General features: G+C 48.0%; 1 protein-coding gene across 10 annotated transcripts in view; it reads left to right on the top strand.

The window, feature by feature from the left end:
• Positions 1-19,564, top strand: part of LOC147113198 (uncharacterized) — a 337,266-nt gene that overhangs the window by 173,629 nt on the left and 144,073 nt on the right. For all 10 annotated transcript variants that reach the window (XR_015079637.1, XM_085998113.1, XM_085998114.1 and 7 more), the window contains 2 exons: positions 9,458-9,673; positions 17,488-17,643. Coding sequence is in view for 9 of the 10 variants with exons in the window: in XM_085998113.1 (XP_085854239.1) it covers positions 9,458-9,673; positions 17,488-17,643 (372 nt within the window). In the remaining variant the exon portion in view is untranslated. The remainder of the gene's footprint in view (positions 1-9,457; positions 9,674-17,487; positions 17,644-19,564) is intronic.

Here is a 19,564-nt window from a genome sequence, read left to right as displayed (position 1 = left end):
CCAACTACCCCTTCAACAACCCTGGCGGCACCCCCGGCAGAGACGCAGGAGGCCACCAGGGACACCCAGCCGACACCCGCGGCACCACAACAGCCACGTCGGTCGCAGAGGACTATCAAACCCCCGAACAGACTAAATCTATAGAAGGGGTGAATGTGATGAAATATTCCATTCATCACTGCCTGTGACTGTGGTTGGTTTCAGGTTTCAGTTCCCTTACCTCAGTTCCGTCTCCTCACCATTGTATTGTATATTGTAATGTATTGTGTGTAGGGCTCCGCCCATACCTGGCCCCTATGTAAGCAAGCTCAGTCTGGGCTCATATCCAGTACTGCAGACCTCCAGATGGAAGATACCTCTCTCCACTGCGTGTTACCTTCTAAGTTAATAAAAGCCTTGTTTTGTTTCGCTACCATCGAGTCTCGGAATTATTGAGGCACATCAGATACCAATCGACTGCAACAGGACATAGAAAGACTAGCAGAATGGGCAGACAGGTGGCAGATGGAATTTAATACAGAGAAGTGTGAGGTGATGCATTTTGGCAGAAGGAACAGGGAGAGGCAATATTCACTTAATGGCACAGTTTTAAAGAGTGTGCAGGGACAGAGGGACCTGGGAGTTAATGTGCATAGGTCCCTGAAGGTGGCAGGACATATTGAGAGAGTGGTTAACAAAGCATATGGGATCTTGGGCTTCATAAATAGAGGTATTGAGTACAAAAGTAGAGAAGTTATGCTGAACCTTTATAAAGTGCTGGTTAGGCCACAACTGGAGTATTGCGTCCAGTTCTGGTCACCAGACTTTAGGAAGGATGTGAAGGCCCTTGAGAGGGTGCAGAGGGGATTTACCAGAATGGTTCTGGGGATGGGGGATCTTAGCTACAAGGACAGGTTGGAGAAGCTGGATTTGTTTTCATTAGAGCAAAGGAGGTTGAGGGGTGATTTGATCGAGGTGTACAAGATTATGGCCGGTTTGGATAGGCTAGACGGGGAAAGGCTGTTCCCACTAGTTGATGGTACAAGGACTAGGGGACACAGATTTAAGGTTTTGGGCAAGAGATACAGGGGGGATGTGAGGAAAAACCTTTTTACGCAGCGAGTGGTGAGGACCTGGAACTCGCTGCCGACGGAAGTGGAAGCGGAGACACTCAATGTTTTCAAGGGGAGACTGGATAGGCACTTGAGGGAAATAAACTTGCAGGGCTACGGGGATAGAGAGGGGGAGTGGGACTGACTGGATTGCTCTACAGAGAGCTGGCACGGACTCGATGGGCTGAATGGCCGCCTCCTGTGCTGTTATGACTCTGACTGTATGTTAACCTCAGTTTTCTGTTGTTAGCCAGCTTGCTATCCATTCTGTTGCCTGCCCTCTGATTCCACATGTGCTGACCTTAGACATGAATCTACTATGTGGTACTGTATCGAAGGCCTTTTAAAAATCCAAATATATTACATCTATTGCATTACCCTTATCTACACTTTCTATTACTTCTTCAAAAATTCAATAAGGTTGGTCAAGCATGACCTTCCATTTTGAAATCTGGGCTAACTAATTATAATATTTTTGGTTTCTGGATGTTTTTAATGGAATCATAGAATCATAGAATGGTTACAGCACAGAAGGAGGCCATTCGGCCCATCGAGCCCATGCCGACTCTGCAAGAGCACTTCAGCTAGTCCCACTCCCCCGCCCTTTCCCCGTAGCCCTGCAAATTTTTTTCCTTCCGGTACTTATCCAACTCCCTTTTAAAAGCCACGATTGAGTCTGCCTCCATCACCCTTTCAGGCCGTGCATTTCAGATCCGAACCACTCACTGAGTAAAAAAGTTTTCCCTCATGTCGCCTTTGGTTCTTCTGCCAATCACCTTAAATCTGTGTCCTCTGGTTCTGCACCCTTGCACCAATGGGAACTTGTATTTATATAGCGCCTTTAATGTAGTGAAACGCCCCAAGGCGCTTCACAGGAGCGTTATCAAAATTTGACACCGAGCCAAATAAGGAGATATTGGGGCAGATGAGGTCACAAAGGGGGAGGTTTTAAGGAGCGTCTTAAGGAGGAGAGAGAGGTAGAGAGGGGGTGAGATTTCGGGGAATTCCAGAGCTTAGGGCCTCGGCAGCTGAAGGCATGGCAACTAATGTTGGCGCGATGGAAATCGGGGCTGCTCAAGAGACTAAAATTAGAGGAGTGCAGAGATCTCGGGGGGTTGTGGGGCTGGAGGAGGTCACAGAGATAGGGAGGGGGGGCGAGGCCATGGAGGGATTTGAAAACAAGGATGAGAATTTTAAAATCTCTTTCCGTCAGTATTATTCTCCCTGGTTCCACTCTCATCCCCTCAAAGTGAGCTTTATTCCGCCAATCTATTACTACGAGGTACGTGTTGCTATTAAAACTAGTCAGGTCTCGGCCTCCCTCCCCAGACACGGTCTGTGTTTCATGCTGCTCGTTAGTGTGATGGATGGGCTCGGGATCATTAATGGGACCCACACAGGAAGAGCCTCCAGCACCAATTCATTCCAAATCTCTTCAAATCGCTGCTAATGGGATTTTATTTTAATGGAGATAATTGTCAAAACAAACTGAGGAATTAATTCCCCACTGGAGCGGGGAGGGAGGGAGAGCGTGCTCCTAACCAACAGGCCTCAATCCTGCCTCCAGCTACTACCAGTTAAAGAGCCAACTCTGCTGGCAAGGATGCGGATAATAAACAACCAGAGAACAAAAGGCACTGTTAACAACACCGCCAACAGCAATCGGCAATTATACAGCGTCTTTAACACAGTAAAACATCCTAAGGCACTCACAGGAGCGTTATAAAACAAAATCAGACACCGAGCCACTTAACAGGGTATTCGGGCCGCTGACCAAAAGCTTGGTCAAAGAGGGAGGTTTTAAGGAGCGTCTTAAAGGTGGCATAATGGTTAGCACTGTTGCCTCACAGCACCAGGGACCCGGGTTCAAATCCGGCCTCGGGTGACTGTAAAGTCTGTGTGTTATCTGGCGAATTAATACACAGACTACAAGAGTAACTTTAACAGGACTTTACTATTCGAAGGTCAGGGCGAATCTGCCCAATAAATCCTTACACAGCACTTATATACCGGTGTGGTCACCACCGGTATTACAGTATACAGTAGCCAAGATAAAGTAGTGCAACCCTTAAAATAGTTCTCTTAAAGGTGGAACATTACATACACTACAATCCTCCCTTTTTAGGTTAACAATATATATATATTCCCATTAATATAACATCATAACATATATACAACTTTATGTAAAACAGTTCACAGATTCAGTCACTCTGGAGGCTTCCTGACTCTGTCCGGATAACGCCTTGGTGGTGTAGTAGTTTTCGGTGGTGTAGTAGGTTCTTCTGGCAAGGTCGATTCTGCTTGAAGGACAGTGTCAGGTTCATCTGATTCCAGTATTACCGGATCGGAGGTAGATGCTCTGGGTATCTCTGCTTCAACATTAGGCGTATAGAGTTGTGGAGTAGGTTGGCCCTTTGTGGATGACTCTATGATCTGGTCAACATGACGCCTTATTATGCTTTCACCAATGTCCACGGTATACATCAGCGGTCCTAGCCTTTTTCCAATAGTTCCAGGCTGCCATTTCTCGGTACGGTAGTCCCGGGCCAAAACTTGTTGACCTATCTGGAAGGTTCTAGTTGGCCTTTCATTCATGCCTTGAAATTGCCGGTTCTCTACGTCCCTTCTGACGTTTGGCTTAATCAAATCCAGCCAGCATCTTAGTCTTCTATTGAAAAACATCATGGCGGGAGTTTGGTTTGTGACCGCATGTGTTGCATTCCTGTACACCAACAAGAAGTTATCTACCTTATGTTGTAGATTTATGTCTTCATTACCCATGGCCTTTATGGCCTTCTTGAAGGTCTGGACAAACCTTTCAGCTAATCCATTGGTGGCGGGATGGTATGGGGCGGACGTGTAGTGCTTAACCCCATTGCTTTTTAAGAACTTCCTGAATTCTTCGGACACAAATTGCGGTCCATTATCAGAACAGATCTGTTCCGGCAGCCCATTCCTGGCAAATATGTTCCTTAATACTGTGATGGTTTTTTCCGTGGTGGTGGAGGACATCTTTATTACCTCCGGCCACTTGGAGTGTGCATCCACCGCGATTAAAAACATTGAGTCCATAAATGGACCAGCAAAGTCGATATGTACCCTTTGCCATGGAGATGAGGGCCACTCCCATGGATGCAGAGGAGCTTGTGGTGGGGCGTTTTGGACCTTCTGGCATCCTAGACAGCTCTTGGTTATTTCTTCGATGTCTCCATCAATACCTGGCCACCACACAAACGCTCTGGCTAGGTTCTTCATTTTCACTCCACCCAGATGCCCCTCATGAAGCTCCTTTAGCACTTTATGCTGGAGTTTGGGTGGAATCACCACTCTAGATCCACACATCAAGGTTCCTCAGCACACTGACAGCTGTTCTCTTCTTTGCGAAAATGCTGGCAACAGTGGTTCGCCATGTGCTGGCCATCCCTCCACCGTTAAATCGTAGACTCGTGAGAGAGTCGGGTCATTTCTTGTTTCCTTTTCGATCATAGAATTTGTTACTGGTAGACATTCCACTATGGTTGAGTGGAACATCTCCACTGGGTCCACTGTAGTTGCCTTTTCTACCACTGGCAACGGTAGGCGCGATAACCCATCAGCATTTCCATGCTGTTTGGACCTTTTGTATTCGATGTCATATTGGTGTGCCCCTAGTAAAACGGACCACCTCTGTAGCCTTTGCGCTGTCATAGTGGAAACGGCCTTGTTAGGGTTGAATATGGATACCAACGGCTGGTGGTCTGTCAGCAATGTAAACTTCTTGCCCTGCAGGTAATGATTGAATTTCTTTACTCCCCACACAAGGCTGAGAGCCTCCCTATCTATCTGAGCATAATTGCGCTCAGCGGAGGTCAATGATCGGGATGCAAATGCGACTGGCCTTTCCGAGCCATTTGGCAACTTGTGTGAGAGTACTGCTCCAATACCATAAGGGGAAGCATCACAAGCTAGACGAAGAGGTAGCGTTAGATTGAAGTGAGCCAACACTTCCTCAGAGGTGATCAATGCCTTGCTTTTGCGAAAGGTCTTCTTACAGTCCTCGCTCCACTTCCATGGTACTTCTTTCCGCAACAGAGCATTCAGCGGGTGCAGCACCGTGGATAGATTTGGCAGAAACTTATGGTAATAGTTAATCAACCCCAGAAACGACCTCAACTGTGATACATTTTCCGGAGCGGGGGCCTTCACGACAGCTTCGATCTTTTCAGGTGACTTGTGCAGGCCCTCTTGGTCAATGACATGACCACAGTACGAGATCCGTTTCTGGAAGAACTCACATTTCTGGCGGTTAGCTCGAAGGCCATATTCCTTCAACCTGGTGAGCACCAGTTTCAAATTTGTGAGGTGTTCCTCCTCGTCCTCTCCCGTAATCAGGATATCGTCCAAGTAACACTGAGTGCTTGGAATACCCTGTAAGACCTGCTCCATGGCCCTCTGCCAAATTGCTGGAGCCGAAGCTACTCCAAAAACCAGTCTATTATATCGATACAAGCCTCTGTGCGTGTTGATTGTGAGATACTGGCGCGACTCTTCCTCGACTTCCATCTGTAAGTATGCTTGCGCCAGGTCTATCTTGGTGAAGTGTTTCCCGCCAGACAATGAAGCAAAGATATCCTCAATCCGCGGAAGCGGGTATTGTACCGTGTGAAGCACCGGATTAACTGTGATCTTGAAGTCTCCGCAGATGCGGACCTTTCCCGGTCCCCCTGGCTTGTTACTCGACGAAGGCTTCATGACGGGAACAATGGGCGTGGCCCACTCACTCCAGTCCACCTTAGACAGTACCCCTGAACGTTCAAGCTCTTCCAGTTCTGCCTCCACAGCAGGTCGTATCGCGTAAGGTACCGATCTGGCTTTGAAAAATTTTGGGCTTGCATGTTCTGCAATCTTGATTTTTGCCTTAATTCCTCTCAGTATTCCCAGTCCCTGCTTGAATACCTCTTTAGCCTCGTCCAATATTCTGGACAATCGTTCAGGTTTGACATCTTTCTTTCCGGAATCTACCATCATTGTGTTTAGGGAGTGCCAGTCTTATCTTTATTTTCCTGATCCACTCCCGCCCCAGAAGTGGTGGACCTCCCTCGGGTAGTACATATATGTCCATTCCTTGGTGTTCTTTGCCCTTGTGTCTGACCTTGACTTTTATCTTTCCGATGGGGTATACTTTATGCCCCGTGTATGTCTGCAATACTATCTCCGTATCCCGTAGGGGAATATGTTTGAATAACTTTTTGTAATCTTGCTTATTCATGACCGTCAACGCCGATCCGGTGTCCACTTCCATCTTCACTTGGACTTTTGCAATCTGTAGTGTGACCCAGATAGTTTGTCGGTCAGTTTCCTTACTCACATTGTGAATCCTCAGACTACCCAGTTCCTTGCTGTTGGAGTCTGAATCCGAATTCTGTTCATCTGAACCCTTCACAGTCACCTTATGTACCTTTCTGTACTTCTTCTGCGGTGACTTATTGTTGCTGGTCTTCTTTCCTGACCGGCATACTTTAGCTATGTGACCAAGCTTGCCACATTTTCTACATTCCTGGTTTTTAAACCAGCATTGGTTCTGGTCGTGTGTTGTCTTCCCACAACGATAACATTTCGTTGTACCCGAAGTCATTTGATCCACGCTGAGTACCGCTGTCTTCAGCTGCATTTCCGCCGTGCCTCTCGCTGCGGCTTCGTGCGATGCTGCAATAAGGACAGCCTCATCAAGTGTAAGATCGTTCTCTTTGAGCAGTTGCTTTTGTGTTTCTTCCTTCGACATCCCACACACGAACTTGTCTCTCAGTGCCTCTGTCAGATTTTCCCCCAACTGACAGTATTTTGCTAGCCTACGCAGTTCAACCAAGTACTCCGCGTTGCTTTCCTCTTTTAGTTGCGTTCTCACGTAAAATTTAGATCGTTCTGCTTGTGATGAAATATTCCATTCATCACTGCCTGTGACTGTGGTTGGTTTCAGGTTTCCCCTCACCATTGTATTGCCTGTGACTGTGGTTGGTTTCAGGTTTCTCCTCACCATTGTATTGTATATTGGAATGTATGGAATGTGTTGTGTGTAGGGCTCCGCCCATACCTGGCCTCTATGTAAGCCAGTTCAGTCTGGCCTCATATCCAGTACTGCAGAGCTCCAGATGGAAGATACCTCTCTCCACTGCGTGTTATCTTCTAAGTTAATAAAAGCCTTGTTTTGTTCCGCCAACATCGAGTCTCGGGATTATTGAGGCACATCACCGCTAACATCAGCGGTGTGGGGTTCAAATGATCCTTCAGGACAGCAACAATATTAGCGAAAGACTGATCCGCCGGTTTAGCTGGTGATAGAAGATGCTTCAATAGCCCGTATGTCTTCGCACCCATTGAGTTTAGTAAGGTTAGAGCTTTATCATAATTTGCTATCTTATTGACCTTACAATATATCTCGATGCGTTCTACATACGTGGCCCAATCTTCCACATCGGAATCGAAATCGTTGATGTTACCACGCTTAGGCATCTTCACAATCTTTCTGAGAACAACAACGAAATTTTTCTTTACTTTTTAACTTTTTTTTTCAAAAATGGCGGTTTCCCACGCTTATCTTCTCCCCCGCCTCCGAAGATGGCGGTTTCCCGCGCTTGTCTTCCTCTGGCGGGGGGGTAAGCTTTGCCCTCGGGCGACGACCGCTGGCTTTCGGGTTTCGCAGCCTGCGCGCCGGCTTCAGTTTATTCTGAAGCTCTCCCGCTCGCTCGGGCTCTGTCTCTCCCTCAGCGGCTTTCAATCGCGCCTCCCCAGCCCTCTCGCAGTCCGGTCCTTTCCTCCCCCGGCTGCGGCTGAGTTCTCCGCGGTTTTATTTATTTATTTCTTCCCACGCCTTACGATCCCGGTCGCAGCGCCTCGCGGCCTCGGTAGCTGCCCGGCCTTTTTCGCCGGTCGCGGTCGAGCTGTCTCCCGATGCTGTTGCGTCACCCAGCCCGCTTGTAGCCCGGTCTCTCACACCGGCTGCGTTCCCGCTTGTAGCCCGGTCTCTCACACCGGCTGCGTTCCCGCTTGTACCGCGGCTTCCGTGCCCTATGCTGCCCCAGTCTCAGCGTCTCTGGCCCCGACTTCTGTCCGGCTCCTTTCCCCCGACCGTGGTCGAGTTCACCGCCCTTATCCTCCGTTTCTTTTTATTTCCCCCCTACTCACAGTCAACGTGGCCGACTTGCTTCTTGTGGCTGATCGGCTCACTCACCACCGTGACAGAAGGGACGATCACTGCCTGTTGCTGATGGAAGGCTTCGTGTCTGAATTCTTCCTTCTTCCTTGCTCTGCAGACTCGAGTCTTCTCTCAGCAGAACGACTAGGGCGGATGCCTCTTCTCGACGCTCGTTAACTGCTTCGGCTGTATCGCTGCCGCAGGGTAAGATCGAACTCGTCGCCACTGTAAAGTCTGTGTGTTATCTGGCGAATTAATACACAGACTACAAGAGTAACTTTAACAGGACTTTACTATTCGAAGGTCAGGGCGAATCTGCCCAATAAATCCTTACACAGCACTTATATACCGGTGTGGTCACCACCGGTATTACAGTATACAGTAGCCAAGATAAAGTAGTGCAACCCTTAAAATAGTTCTCTCAAAGGTGGAACGTTACATACACTACAGTGACTGTCTGTGTGGAGTTTGCACATTCTCCCCGTGTTTGCGTGGGTTTCCTCCGGGTGCTCCGGTTTCCTCCCACAGTCCAAAGATGTGCGGGTTAGGTTGATTGGCTATGATAAATTGACCCTTAGTGTTAGGGGGATTAAATACGTGGGGTTATGGGGATCGGGTGGGATATGTGTTGGTGTAGGGGTTACGGGGATCGGGTGGGATATGTGTCGGTGCAGGCTCGATGGGCCGAAATGGCCTCTATCTGTATTGTGGGGTTTCTGTGATTCTGTGAAAGGAGAAGCGAGAGGTGGAGAAGCGGAGATTTTAGGGGAATTCCAGAGCTTAGGGCCTCGGCAGCTGAAGGCACGACCACCAGTGGTGGAGCGATTTAAAATCAGGGAGAGGAAGAAAGAAAGACTTGCATTTCTATAGCGCCTTTCACAACCTCAGGACGTTCCAAAGCGCTTTACAGCCAATGAAGTACTTTTGAAGTGTAGTCACTGTTGTAATGTAGGAAACACGGCAGCCAATTTGCGCACAGCAAGCTCCCACAAACAGCAATGTGATAATGATCAGATATTGCATGATGCGTAAGAGGCCAGAATTGGAGGAGCGCAGATATCTGGGAGGGTTGTGGGGCTGGAGGGGGTTACAGAGATGGGGAGGGGCGAGGCCATGGAGGGGTTTGAACATGAGGTGGGGAATTTTAAAATCGAGGTGTTGAATACAAGATCTTCTGTTTCTTTTCCCTGACTAGATGTTGGAAAGTGAGCTGGACTGTCAGAGTCTTTCGCCCCGAGTCTCCAATGAAACTGGGCGGAGGCTGTTGCCTGCCTCACTCTGCCGTCCTGAGGAAGCAGCCAATCCGATGGAGAAGCTGTGGGAGGCCGTGGAAACCCTCAAGCAGGCTGGGGTGGAGGAGCGGGAGGAAATACGACAGGAGGCCCATGACGTTCAGCTCCTCTTCACTCAGGCATGGTGCATTGTCTGTCAGTATTATTTGCCCCAGTTCTATTCTCATCCCCTCAAAATGAGCTATTAAAGAGTTGGGCTGTTGAGGAGGTGGGAGGTGAAATCCGCATCTCTCCACACTTAGCCACACCCAGACATAGTAACATAGAAACATAGAAGATAGGAGCAGGAGTGGGCCATTCGGCCCCTCGAGCCTGCTCCGCCATTCAATGAGAACATGGCTGATCATCCAAACTCAGTACCCTGTCCCTGCCTTCTCCCCATATCCCTTGATCCCTTAAGCCTTAAGAAATATATCCAACTCCTTGAATATATTTAATGAACTGGCCTCCACCGCCCTCTGTGGTAGAGAATTCCACAGGTTCACCACTCTCTGGGTGAAGAAATTCCTCCTCATCGCAGACCGTCGGATCAAACTGAAGCCTAAATTTAGCCTGGCTTGGGCCTACTATTGGGCCTGCCTCAGGTTGGGGCCTGCTGCTGACTAGATTTGGTTGGGGATCGAAGGGACCACTCCCTCCACGACACCCTGGTCCACTCCTCAATCACCCCCAACACCCCTTCCCCTTCGCCCGGCACCTTCCCGTGCAAGCGCAGGAGGTGCAACACCTGCCCTTTTACCTCAGTCCTTCCCACTGGGCGGGAGGGGGGTGTAGGGTGGGGGGAGGGGGGTGTAGGGTGGGGGGAGGGCGGTGTAGGGTGGGGGGAGGGGTGTAGGGTGGGGGAGGGGGTGTAGGGTGGGGGAGGGGGGTGTAGGGTGGGGGGAGGGGGTGTAGGGTGGGGGAGGGGGTGTAGGGTGGGGGTGTGGGGGGTGTAGGGGGTGGGGGAGGGGGTGTGGGGGGTGTAGGGGGTGGGGTGTGTGGGGAGGGGGTGTAGGGTGGGGGAGGGGGTGTAAGGTGGGGGTGTAGGGTGGGGGAGGGGGTGTAGGGTGGGGGTGTAGGGTGGGGGAGGGGGTGTAGGGTGGGGGAGGGGGTGTAGGGTGGGGGAGGGGGTGTAGGGTGGGGGGAGGGGTGTAGGCGGGGGGAGGGGTGTAGGGTCCTACACGGTCTCTCTATCTCTGTCTCTCTCTCTCTATCTCTTTCTATCTATCTATCTCTCTCTCTCTATCTCTGTCTCTCTCTCTCAATTCAATTCAATTCAAATTGCTTTATTGGCAGACAAGGTACATCTTATGTTGCCAAAGCACAGAAAAACATGTATGATTGAACACGTAAATGCAGATCTAGACATAGTGTATAGACAGATATATCCCTGTATACATAAATATACACACATATAATATGCATATAATCTTTTCTTAGATTTAATGGTTGTCCCTCTGCTTATGGCAAGCTGTAACATAGTTTGCCGCTAAAGTTATGTAATTTCTCTGTTCCCCTAATAGATATGGGAGTTTTTGGTGGTCATTCAAATTTTTGAATTCAGGGCATATTTTTGTGAATTTTGGTAGAAATTCCCCCTTATGTCCTGATAGTTTCCACAAGTTGTGAGGAGTGCATCTCTGTCTCCACCACTCCCTGACTGCAGTGAGAGCATATCCTGTCCTCTCTTGGCAGCCGGTCTGCTGTGTCTGCCTTTTTTGATGGCCAGGCTATGCTCACTAAGTCTGTACATTGTCAAGGTTTTCCTCAGTTTGCTATCTTTTACCATGGTCAGGTAATCAACCATGGTGTATTGTCTGTTAGGGCCAAATAGCAATCGAGTTTGTTTGGGTTTTTGTTGTTTCTGCCCAATATGACGATATTTTTCCTTTGTTTAGTGACAATTGTGTGGGTCGAATTTTCTGTGCTACGATGTCACTGTCTGGGGCTGGTTATTGTTAGTAGTGTTGTATTTACTTCACTGAGTCCCAGGACTAGTTGACTGAGGGTATTCTTCTTTATGATCCTCTCTTGGCATTTCAGGGCTTCGTAATGATAGCAGTGGGGGTTGCTCATTTTTAGTGTGTTTCCAAATTTGGTGGCTCTTTTTGGATAGTAATTAAAAGTGGATATTGGTCTAGTTCTGCCCTGCATGCATTGTTTGCGGTTTTCCTTTGAGTCCGGAGGATACTTTTACAGAATTCTGCATGTCGGATCTCAATTGGGTGTTTGTCCCATTTTGCAAATTCTTGTTGTGTTAGCGGTCCCCACACCTCACTGCCATAGAGTGCAATTGGTTCAATTACTGATTTAAAATTTTTGAGCCAAATGCCAATTGGGATTTCTATTTGGATTGATGTTTTAATGGCTTAGAAAGCCCTTCTTGCTTTCTCTTCAGTTCATCACAGCAGATGAAAATTTCCCGTAGAACTGATTTTAAGCCCAAGTATGTGTAGTTAGTGGTTTGTTCAATTGTAGTTGTTCCTAGTGTGAAATTTATTCTGGGTCACTGATGTCTGGATCTTTGCTGGAACACAAGGACTTTGGTTTTTTGGGGGTTTATTGTCAGGGCCAGGTCTGACAGAACAACTCTAGCAGATCCAGGTTCTGCTGTAGACCCTCCTTAGTTGGTGACAGCAGAACCAGGTCATCTGCATAGAGGAGGAATTTAACCTTGGATTCACATAGGGTGAGGCCGGGTGCTGTAGATTGTTCAAGTAGTTTTGCCAGTTCATTTATGTAAATATTAAAGAGTGTCAGGTGAGATGGGCGAGCCCTGCGTCACCCCCTGCCCTGTGGGAAGTATTTTGTTTGTTTGTCTCCAATTTTAACTGCACATTTATTGTTTGTATAACATTGATTTAATTACATCATATGTTTTTCCCCCTACACCACTTTCAATAAGTTTCAAGAATAGACCGTCGTGCCAGATGGAAGTGAAAGCCTTCTGGAATCTATAAAGCAGGCAAAAATTTTGCTTTTGTTTTGATGAACGTTTGTCAATTAGGGTCTGCAGGGTGAAGATATGATCTGATGTTCTATAGTTTGGTAGGAATCCAATTTGGCTTTTACTCAAGACATTGTGCTCCTCAAGGAAGTTTATAAGTCTTTTGTTTATGATACTACAGAATACCTTCCCCAGGTTACTGTTTACACAGATGCCTCAATAGTTATTTGGGTCAGCTTTGTCTCCACTTTCTCTCACTGACTCTCTCTGTCTCCTTCTCTCTGTCTCTGTCTCTTTCTCTCTCTCTGTCTCTCTCACTCTCTCTCTGTCTCTCTCTCTCTGTCTCTCTCACTCACTCTCTATCTCTGTCTCTCTCTATCTATCTCTCTCTACCTCTGTCTCTCTCACTCTCTCTATCTCTATCTCTCACTCTCACTGTCTCTATCTCTCTCTATCTCTGTCTCTCTCTGTCTCTATCTATCTCTCTCTATCTCTGTCTCTCTCTCTCTCTCTCTCTGTCTCTCTATCTCTGCCTCTCTCTCTGTCTCCCTCTCTCTGTCTCTGTCTCTTTCTCTCTCTCTATCTCTATCTCTCACTCTCACTGTCTCTCTCTATCTCTCTCTATCTCTGTCTCTCTATCTCTGCCTCTCTCTCTCTCTTTCTCTCTGTCTCTCTCACTCTCTCCATCTATCTCTCTCTATCTATCTCTCGCTATCTATCTCTATCAATTCAATTTCAATTCAAATGCTTTATTGGCATGAAAGTTTACAGGGAACCATATTGCCAAAGCTTACATAACAAAAAGTACAGTTTTCCAACATTCTGTAGGTGTCAAACAATATTGACCTTCGTTGGGTACATACAATATTACTTTAAACAATATTAATTTAAACAGTCGTTGTACATCGTTGGGTACATTCAGTATTAATTTTAAACAGTCCTCAGGTTGTGACATGTTGTTATATATTTGGCACCAAGGTATGGTCTATCTCCTTCTCCCAGGACTAATCTTAATTTTGACAGGTCATCCAATTCTTTGAAATCTGGGGTTGTTTGGCTGAGCTTGTCAAATAATATGTTTCTTGTTGTGTTGAATTTTTCGCATTTTAGGAGGAAATGCATCTCTGTCTCAACCTCGCCGGCCAGACATTGATCACATATTCTATTCTCTCTAGGCTGCCAGGATTTCTTGTATCTTCCTTTTTCAATTGCCAGTTGGTGGTCGCTTAGTCTGTACCTGGTGAGGGTCTGTCTCTGTTTTGTGTCTCTGATGGTCGAGAGATAGTCTGCCAGTTTATATTCTCTTTTTAGGGCCCGGTAACATTCTAATCTGCTTTGGCTTTTGGTTATTTTGTTCCAATGTTCCAGGTAGGTTTCTTTGCATTGTTTAATGATTTGGTTCACTCGGATTGGTGTTTGGACGGCAGTGTTGGTCTGGGACTGGTCAGGGTCCGGCTGAGTAGGAGTACTTAGTTTCAGTAGCAGCTGACTCAGGGGACTCTTTTCTGGGTTTAGCTCTTGGGCCTGGAAGGCTTTAAAATGAAGGGTGTCTGGGGAGCCAGATTTGAGGTGATTCAGGAAGTTTAGTGCTCGTTTTTGGATGTTTATTATCAGTGGGTATCTGCCTAGTTCAGCTCTGCATGCATTTGTTGGTGTTTTCCTTTGGGTGCGAAGAATGCTTCGGCAAAATTCTGCATGTAGGGCTTCTATTGTGTGTTTTTCCCATTTAGTGTAGCTATGGTGATTGAGCGGGCCCCATACTTCACTACCGTACAGCGCAATGGGCAGGATTATGCTGTCAAATATTTTGAGCCAGATTTTGATTGGGATTTGGATGTTGTAGAATTTTCTTTTTATTGCATATAGGGCTCTTCGGGCTTTTTCTTTTAGTGCATTCACTGCTATGCTGAAGCTCCCTGATGCTGTAATGGTTAGACCAAGGTAAGTGTAGCTCATAGTGTGTCCTATGATGGTATCACTGAGAGTAAACTGGTATTTGTTTTCCTGACACCTGGGCCTTTTTTGAAAAATCATGATGTTGGTTTTCTTTAGATTTACTGTTAGGGCCCAATTTTGGCAGTATTTGTCGAGTAGGTCTAGTTGTTGCTGTAATCCCTGTTCTGTGGGAGACAGCAGAACCAGGTCGTCCGCATAGAACAGGGATTTCACTTCTCCATCCAGGAGACAGAGACCCGGTGACTCGCTTTGCTCCAGCATGTCTGCTAATTCATTTATGTATATGTTGAACAGGGTCAGGCTCAAATTGCAGCCCTGCCGGACGCCTCTTCTCTGGGTGAAGAAACCGGTGCATTTGTCTCCAATTTTGACACCGCATTTATTTTTCAGATACATCGATTTAATAAGGTCATAGACTTTGCCCCCTATTCCACACTGAAGAAGTTTATAATAGAGCCCTTCGTGCCAGATAGAGTCAAAGGCTTTCTTGAAGTCAATGAAACAAGCGAATATTTTCCCATTTTTTGTTTGGTGTATATGTTTTTCAATGAGAGTGTGAAGGATATAGATATGGTCGGTGGTGCGGTGTTTTGGAAGAAAGCCTATTTAATTTTTTCTAAGGATATTATGTTTGTTAAGAAAATCCAGTAATCTACTATTTAGAATACTGCAGAATAACTTCCCTAGACAACTGTTGACACAGATGCCGCGGTAGTTATTCGGGTCTGATTTGTTTCCACTTTTATATATGGGAGAGATGAGTCCTTGGCACCAGATATCGGGAAAACAGCCTGAACGTAATATGATGTTGAATAACTTGAGTACAGCACCCTGCATCTCCATATTGCTGAACTTGAGCATTTCATTTTTGATGTTGTCTGGACCACAGGCTTTCTTTAGGTGGAGAGATTTTGTTTTTGTGGCCAGTTCTTTCCATGTGATTGGCGAGTCCAGAGGGTTTTGGTTGTCTTTAATTGTTGCTTCTAATGTGTGGAGTTTTTCTGTGACATGATGTTGACTTGGGTTTGTTTCGTTTATTGGGATGTCTTTGTAGAGGTTTTCAAAATGTGTTTTCCAGATGTCGCCATCTTGGATTGGTAATGCTTGCAATTGTGTTGTACTCAGGTTATTCCACATATCCCAGAATTGATTTGGATTAATGGAGTTTTCAATTTCTTCGAGTATTTTGTGGGTATAATTTTGTGTTTTGTTCCTAATGGTGTGTTTATATCTTTTGAGGGTCTCATTGTATCTAATACGTAGGTCTGGATTGTTTGGTTGGCGATGCTTTTGGTTTGATATTTTTCTCAGGTCTTTTCTGGCATTTTTGCATTCGTGGTCAAACCATTTCTCATTTTTATTTTGTCTTTTGTAACGTTTCCTCTTCTGTTTCACAAGGTCGGCTTTTACAGCTGCCTCATGGAAGATCATATTTATATCATCTATGGCCATGTTTACACCATCTCTGGTGATCTCATATAGATTTTCTTTAAATTTTGATATTTTACTTGTGAGATCAGGTGAATTTAGTGCTGTGATGAATTTATCTCCACTGTCTGGGGCCCATCTGTATGTCTGGTTTATTTTATGGAGCTTACTGCGTTCCTTTTTTGTGTCTGTAGTTTGGGCAGAAAGTTTAAGGTACACATTTATTTGGTTATGGTCTGAGAGGGGGGATTGCTGCCTGACAGTGAATGCGTTGATATCGCAGGGGTCCAGGTCAGTGATTGTATAATCCACCACACTAGACCCAAGAGTTGAGGAATATGTGAGTCTCCCTAAGGAGTCCCCTCTGAACCAACGTTAACTATGTACAGGCCTAAGGCTCGGCAGAGTTGCACTACCTCCCTACCGCTTTTATTTATTTCACAATCAAGGTTGTTCCGATTTGCGATGGCTGGTGTGACATATAAAGGGGTCTGGCCAAACACATGGTTGTTGCCCTGTGGGTCTATGAAGTCAGGTTCACATCCGGTCCTTGCATTTAGGTCCCCACATAGTAGCACCTTTCCTTGGGCCTGGAAATGGCTGATTTCCATGTGGAGAGTAACAAATAACTCCTCTTCAAAATATGGCGATTCTATTGGAGGTATGTAGATCGCACATAAGTAGACATCTTTTTTTGCTATTCCTATATTTTTATCTAATTTTAGCCATACGTGTGATTTTCCCTGTTTTTTCGGTGAGATGTGTTTGTCCAGTTCTCCTTTATACCACACCAAGATTCCCCCGGAGGTTCTGCCCTTGCGTGTCTTAGTGTTCTTTACTGAGGGCACAGTGATTTCATGGTACATTGGAGGACAGTGGGTGGGCACGTCCTTTTGGCACCATGTTTCTGTTAACACAATTATATCAATGTCTTTTATAGCTTTTAGGAATTCAGGGTCTGTACTCTTCATCCCAAAAGTTGAGGAGCGGAGACCCTGGATATTCCAGCAGCTTATGTGGAAAGAACGCATTTATATAGTTCAAAAAACGAAATAAAATGGACCTATTTTGTGGGATGAGTGTGAAAACACTAGTTTCTATAATGCTAAATGACGATTTAGTATAAATTTCATGAGGCATGCACATACTGCTATCTAATAATAGTAATAGTAATGATAAAATAACAATAATGATAATGATAAAATAACAATATTAATAATTTAGTGCATTCCTCTCCGGCTTTCTATCAGGGTGCTCATCATCGTCATGATCTTTCTCAGTTCTTGGTCTATCTATCTATCTATCTATCTATCTCTCTCTGTCTCTGCCTCTCTCTGTCTCTCTATCTATCTGTCTCTCTCTCTCTATCTCTCTATCTCTGTCTCTCTCGCTCTGTGTGTCTCTCTCTCTCCCTCTGTGTCTCTCTCTCTCTCTCTCTCTCTCTCTCACTCTCTGTGTCTCTCTCTATCTCTGTCTCTCTCGCTCTGTGTCTCTCTCTCTCTCTCTCTCTCTCTCTCACTCTCTGTGTCTCTCTCTATCTCTGTCTCTCTCGCTCTGTGTGTCTCTCTCTCTCTCACTCACTTTCTGTCTATCCAACTGTCATTTTCTGGATTGTGTTTCCAGGTTTCCGATGTTGCCAGAAGGATCGAGAAGCTTATTTCTCAGGCGGAGACTCTTACTGTTAAAGTCCAGGACACTGAGGACAACCTGACGACCCTGGAATTTGACCCCGATCCCCAGGAGCTGCTGGACCTGCTCCACCAGCAGGAGGCGCTGGAGGCAAATAACATCTTGTGCTCACGGGGGTGTGTGTGTGTGTCGGTGTGTGTGTGTCGGGGTGTGTGTGTGTCGGGGTGTGTGTGTGTGTCGGGGGGTGTGTGTGTGTCGGGGGGTGTGTGTGTCGGGGTGTGTGTGTGTCGGGGTGTGTGTGTGTCGGGTGTGTGTGTCGGGGGTGTGTGTGTGTGTCGGGGTGTGTGTGTGTGTCGGGGTGTGTGTGTGTGTCGGGGGGTGTGTGTGTGTCGGGGGGGTGTGTGTGTCGGGGGGTGTGTGTGTGTCGGGGTGTGTGTGTGTCGGGGGGTGTGTGTGTGTCGGGGGGTGTGTGTGTGTCGGGGTGTGTGTGTGTCGGGGGGTGTGTGTGTGTCGGGGGGTGTGTGTGTGTCGGGGTGTGTGTGTGTGTCGGGGTGTGTGTGTGTGTCGGGGGGTGTGTGTGTGTCGGGGGGTGTGTGTGTGTCGGGGGGTGTGTGTGTGTCGGGGTGTGTGTGTGTCGGGGTGTGTGTGTGTGTCGGGGTGTGTGTGTGTCGGGGTGTGTGTGTGTGTCGGGGGTGTGTGTGTGTCGGGGTGTGTGTGTGTGTCGGGGTGTGTGTGTGTCGGGGTGTGTGTGTGTGTCGGGGGTGTGTGTGTGTCGGGGTGTGTGTGTGTGTCGGGGGTGTGTGTGTGTCGGGGGGTGTGTGTGTGTCGGGGGTGTGTGTGTGTCGGGGTGTGTGTGTGTGTCGGGGGTGTGTGTGTGTCGGGGTGTGTGTGTGTGTCGGGGGTGTGTGTGTGTCGGGGGGTGTGTGTGTGTCGGGGGGTGTGTGTGTGTCGGGGGGTGTGTGTGTGTCGGGGGGTGTGTGTGTGTCGGGGGGTGTGTGTGTGTCGGGGGTGTGTGTGTGTCGGGGGTGTGTGTGTGTCGGGGGTGTGTGTGTGTCGGGGGGTGTGTGTGTGTCGGGGGTGTGTGTGTGTCGGGGGTGTGTGTGTGTCGGGGGTGTGTGTGTGTCGGGGGTGTGTGTGTGTCGGGGTGTGTGTGTGTCGGGGTGTGTGTGTGTCGGGGTGTGTGTGTGTCGGGGTGTGTGTGTGTGTCGGGGTGTGTGTGTGTCGGGGGGTGTGTGTGTGTCGGGGTGTGTGTGTCGGGGTGTGTGTGTGTCGGGGGTGTGTGTGTGTCGGGGTGTGTGTGTGTCGGGGTGTGTGTGTGTGTCGGGGGTGTGTGTGTGTCGGGGGGTGTGTGTGTGTCGGGGGTGTGTGTGTGTCGGGGGTGTGTGTGTGTCGGGGGTGTGTGTGTGTCGGGGTGTGTGTGTGTCGGGGTGTGTGTGTGTGTCGGGGTGTGTGTGTGTGTCGGGGGGTGTGTGTGTGTCGGGGTGTGTGTGTGTGTCGGGGGTGTGTGTGTGTCGGGGGTGTGTGTGTGTGTCGGGGTGTGTGTGTGTGTCGGGGTGTGTGTGTGTGTCGGGGTGTGTGTGTGTGTCGGGGGGTGTGTGTGTGTCGGGGTGTGTGTGTGTGTCGGGGTGTGTGTGTGTGTCGGGGTGTGTGTGTGTGTCGGGGGTGTGTGTGTGTCGGGGTGTGTGTGTGTGTCGGGGGTGTGTGTGTGTCGGGGTGTGTGTGTGTGTCGGGGGGTGTGTGTGTGTCGGGGTGTGTGTGTGTGTCGGGGTGTGTGTGTGTGTCGGGGGTGTGTGTGTGTGTCGGGGTGTGTGTGTGTGTCGGGGGGTGTGTGTGTGTCGGGGTGTGTGTGTGTGTCGGGGTGTGTGTGTGTCGGGGTGTGTGTGTGTGTCGGGGTGTGTGTGTGTGTCGGGGTGTGTGTGTGTGTCGGGGTGTGTGTGTGTCGGGGTGTGTGTGTGTGTCGGGGGGGTGTGTGTGTGTCGGGGTGTGTGTGTGTGTCGGGGTGTGTGTGTGTCGGGGTGTGTGTGTGTGTCGGGGTGTGTGTGTGTCGGGGTGTGTGTGTGTGTCGGGGTGT

Source organism: Somniosus microcephalus, chromosome 9 (assembly GCF_052327205.1).
Source record: "Somniosus microcephalus isolate GS21.2 chromosome 9, FLI_Smic_1.0, whole genome shotgun sequence".
Taxonomy (NCBI): domain Eukaryota; kingdom Metazoa; phylum Chordata; class Chondrichthyes; order Squaliformes; family Somniosidae; genus Somniosus; species Somniosus microcephalus.
This window is presented reverse-complemented; position numbering and strand designations above follow the sequence as displayed.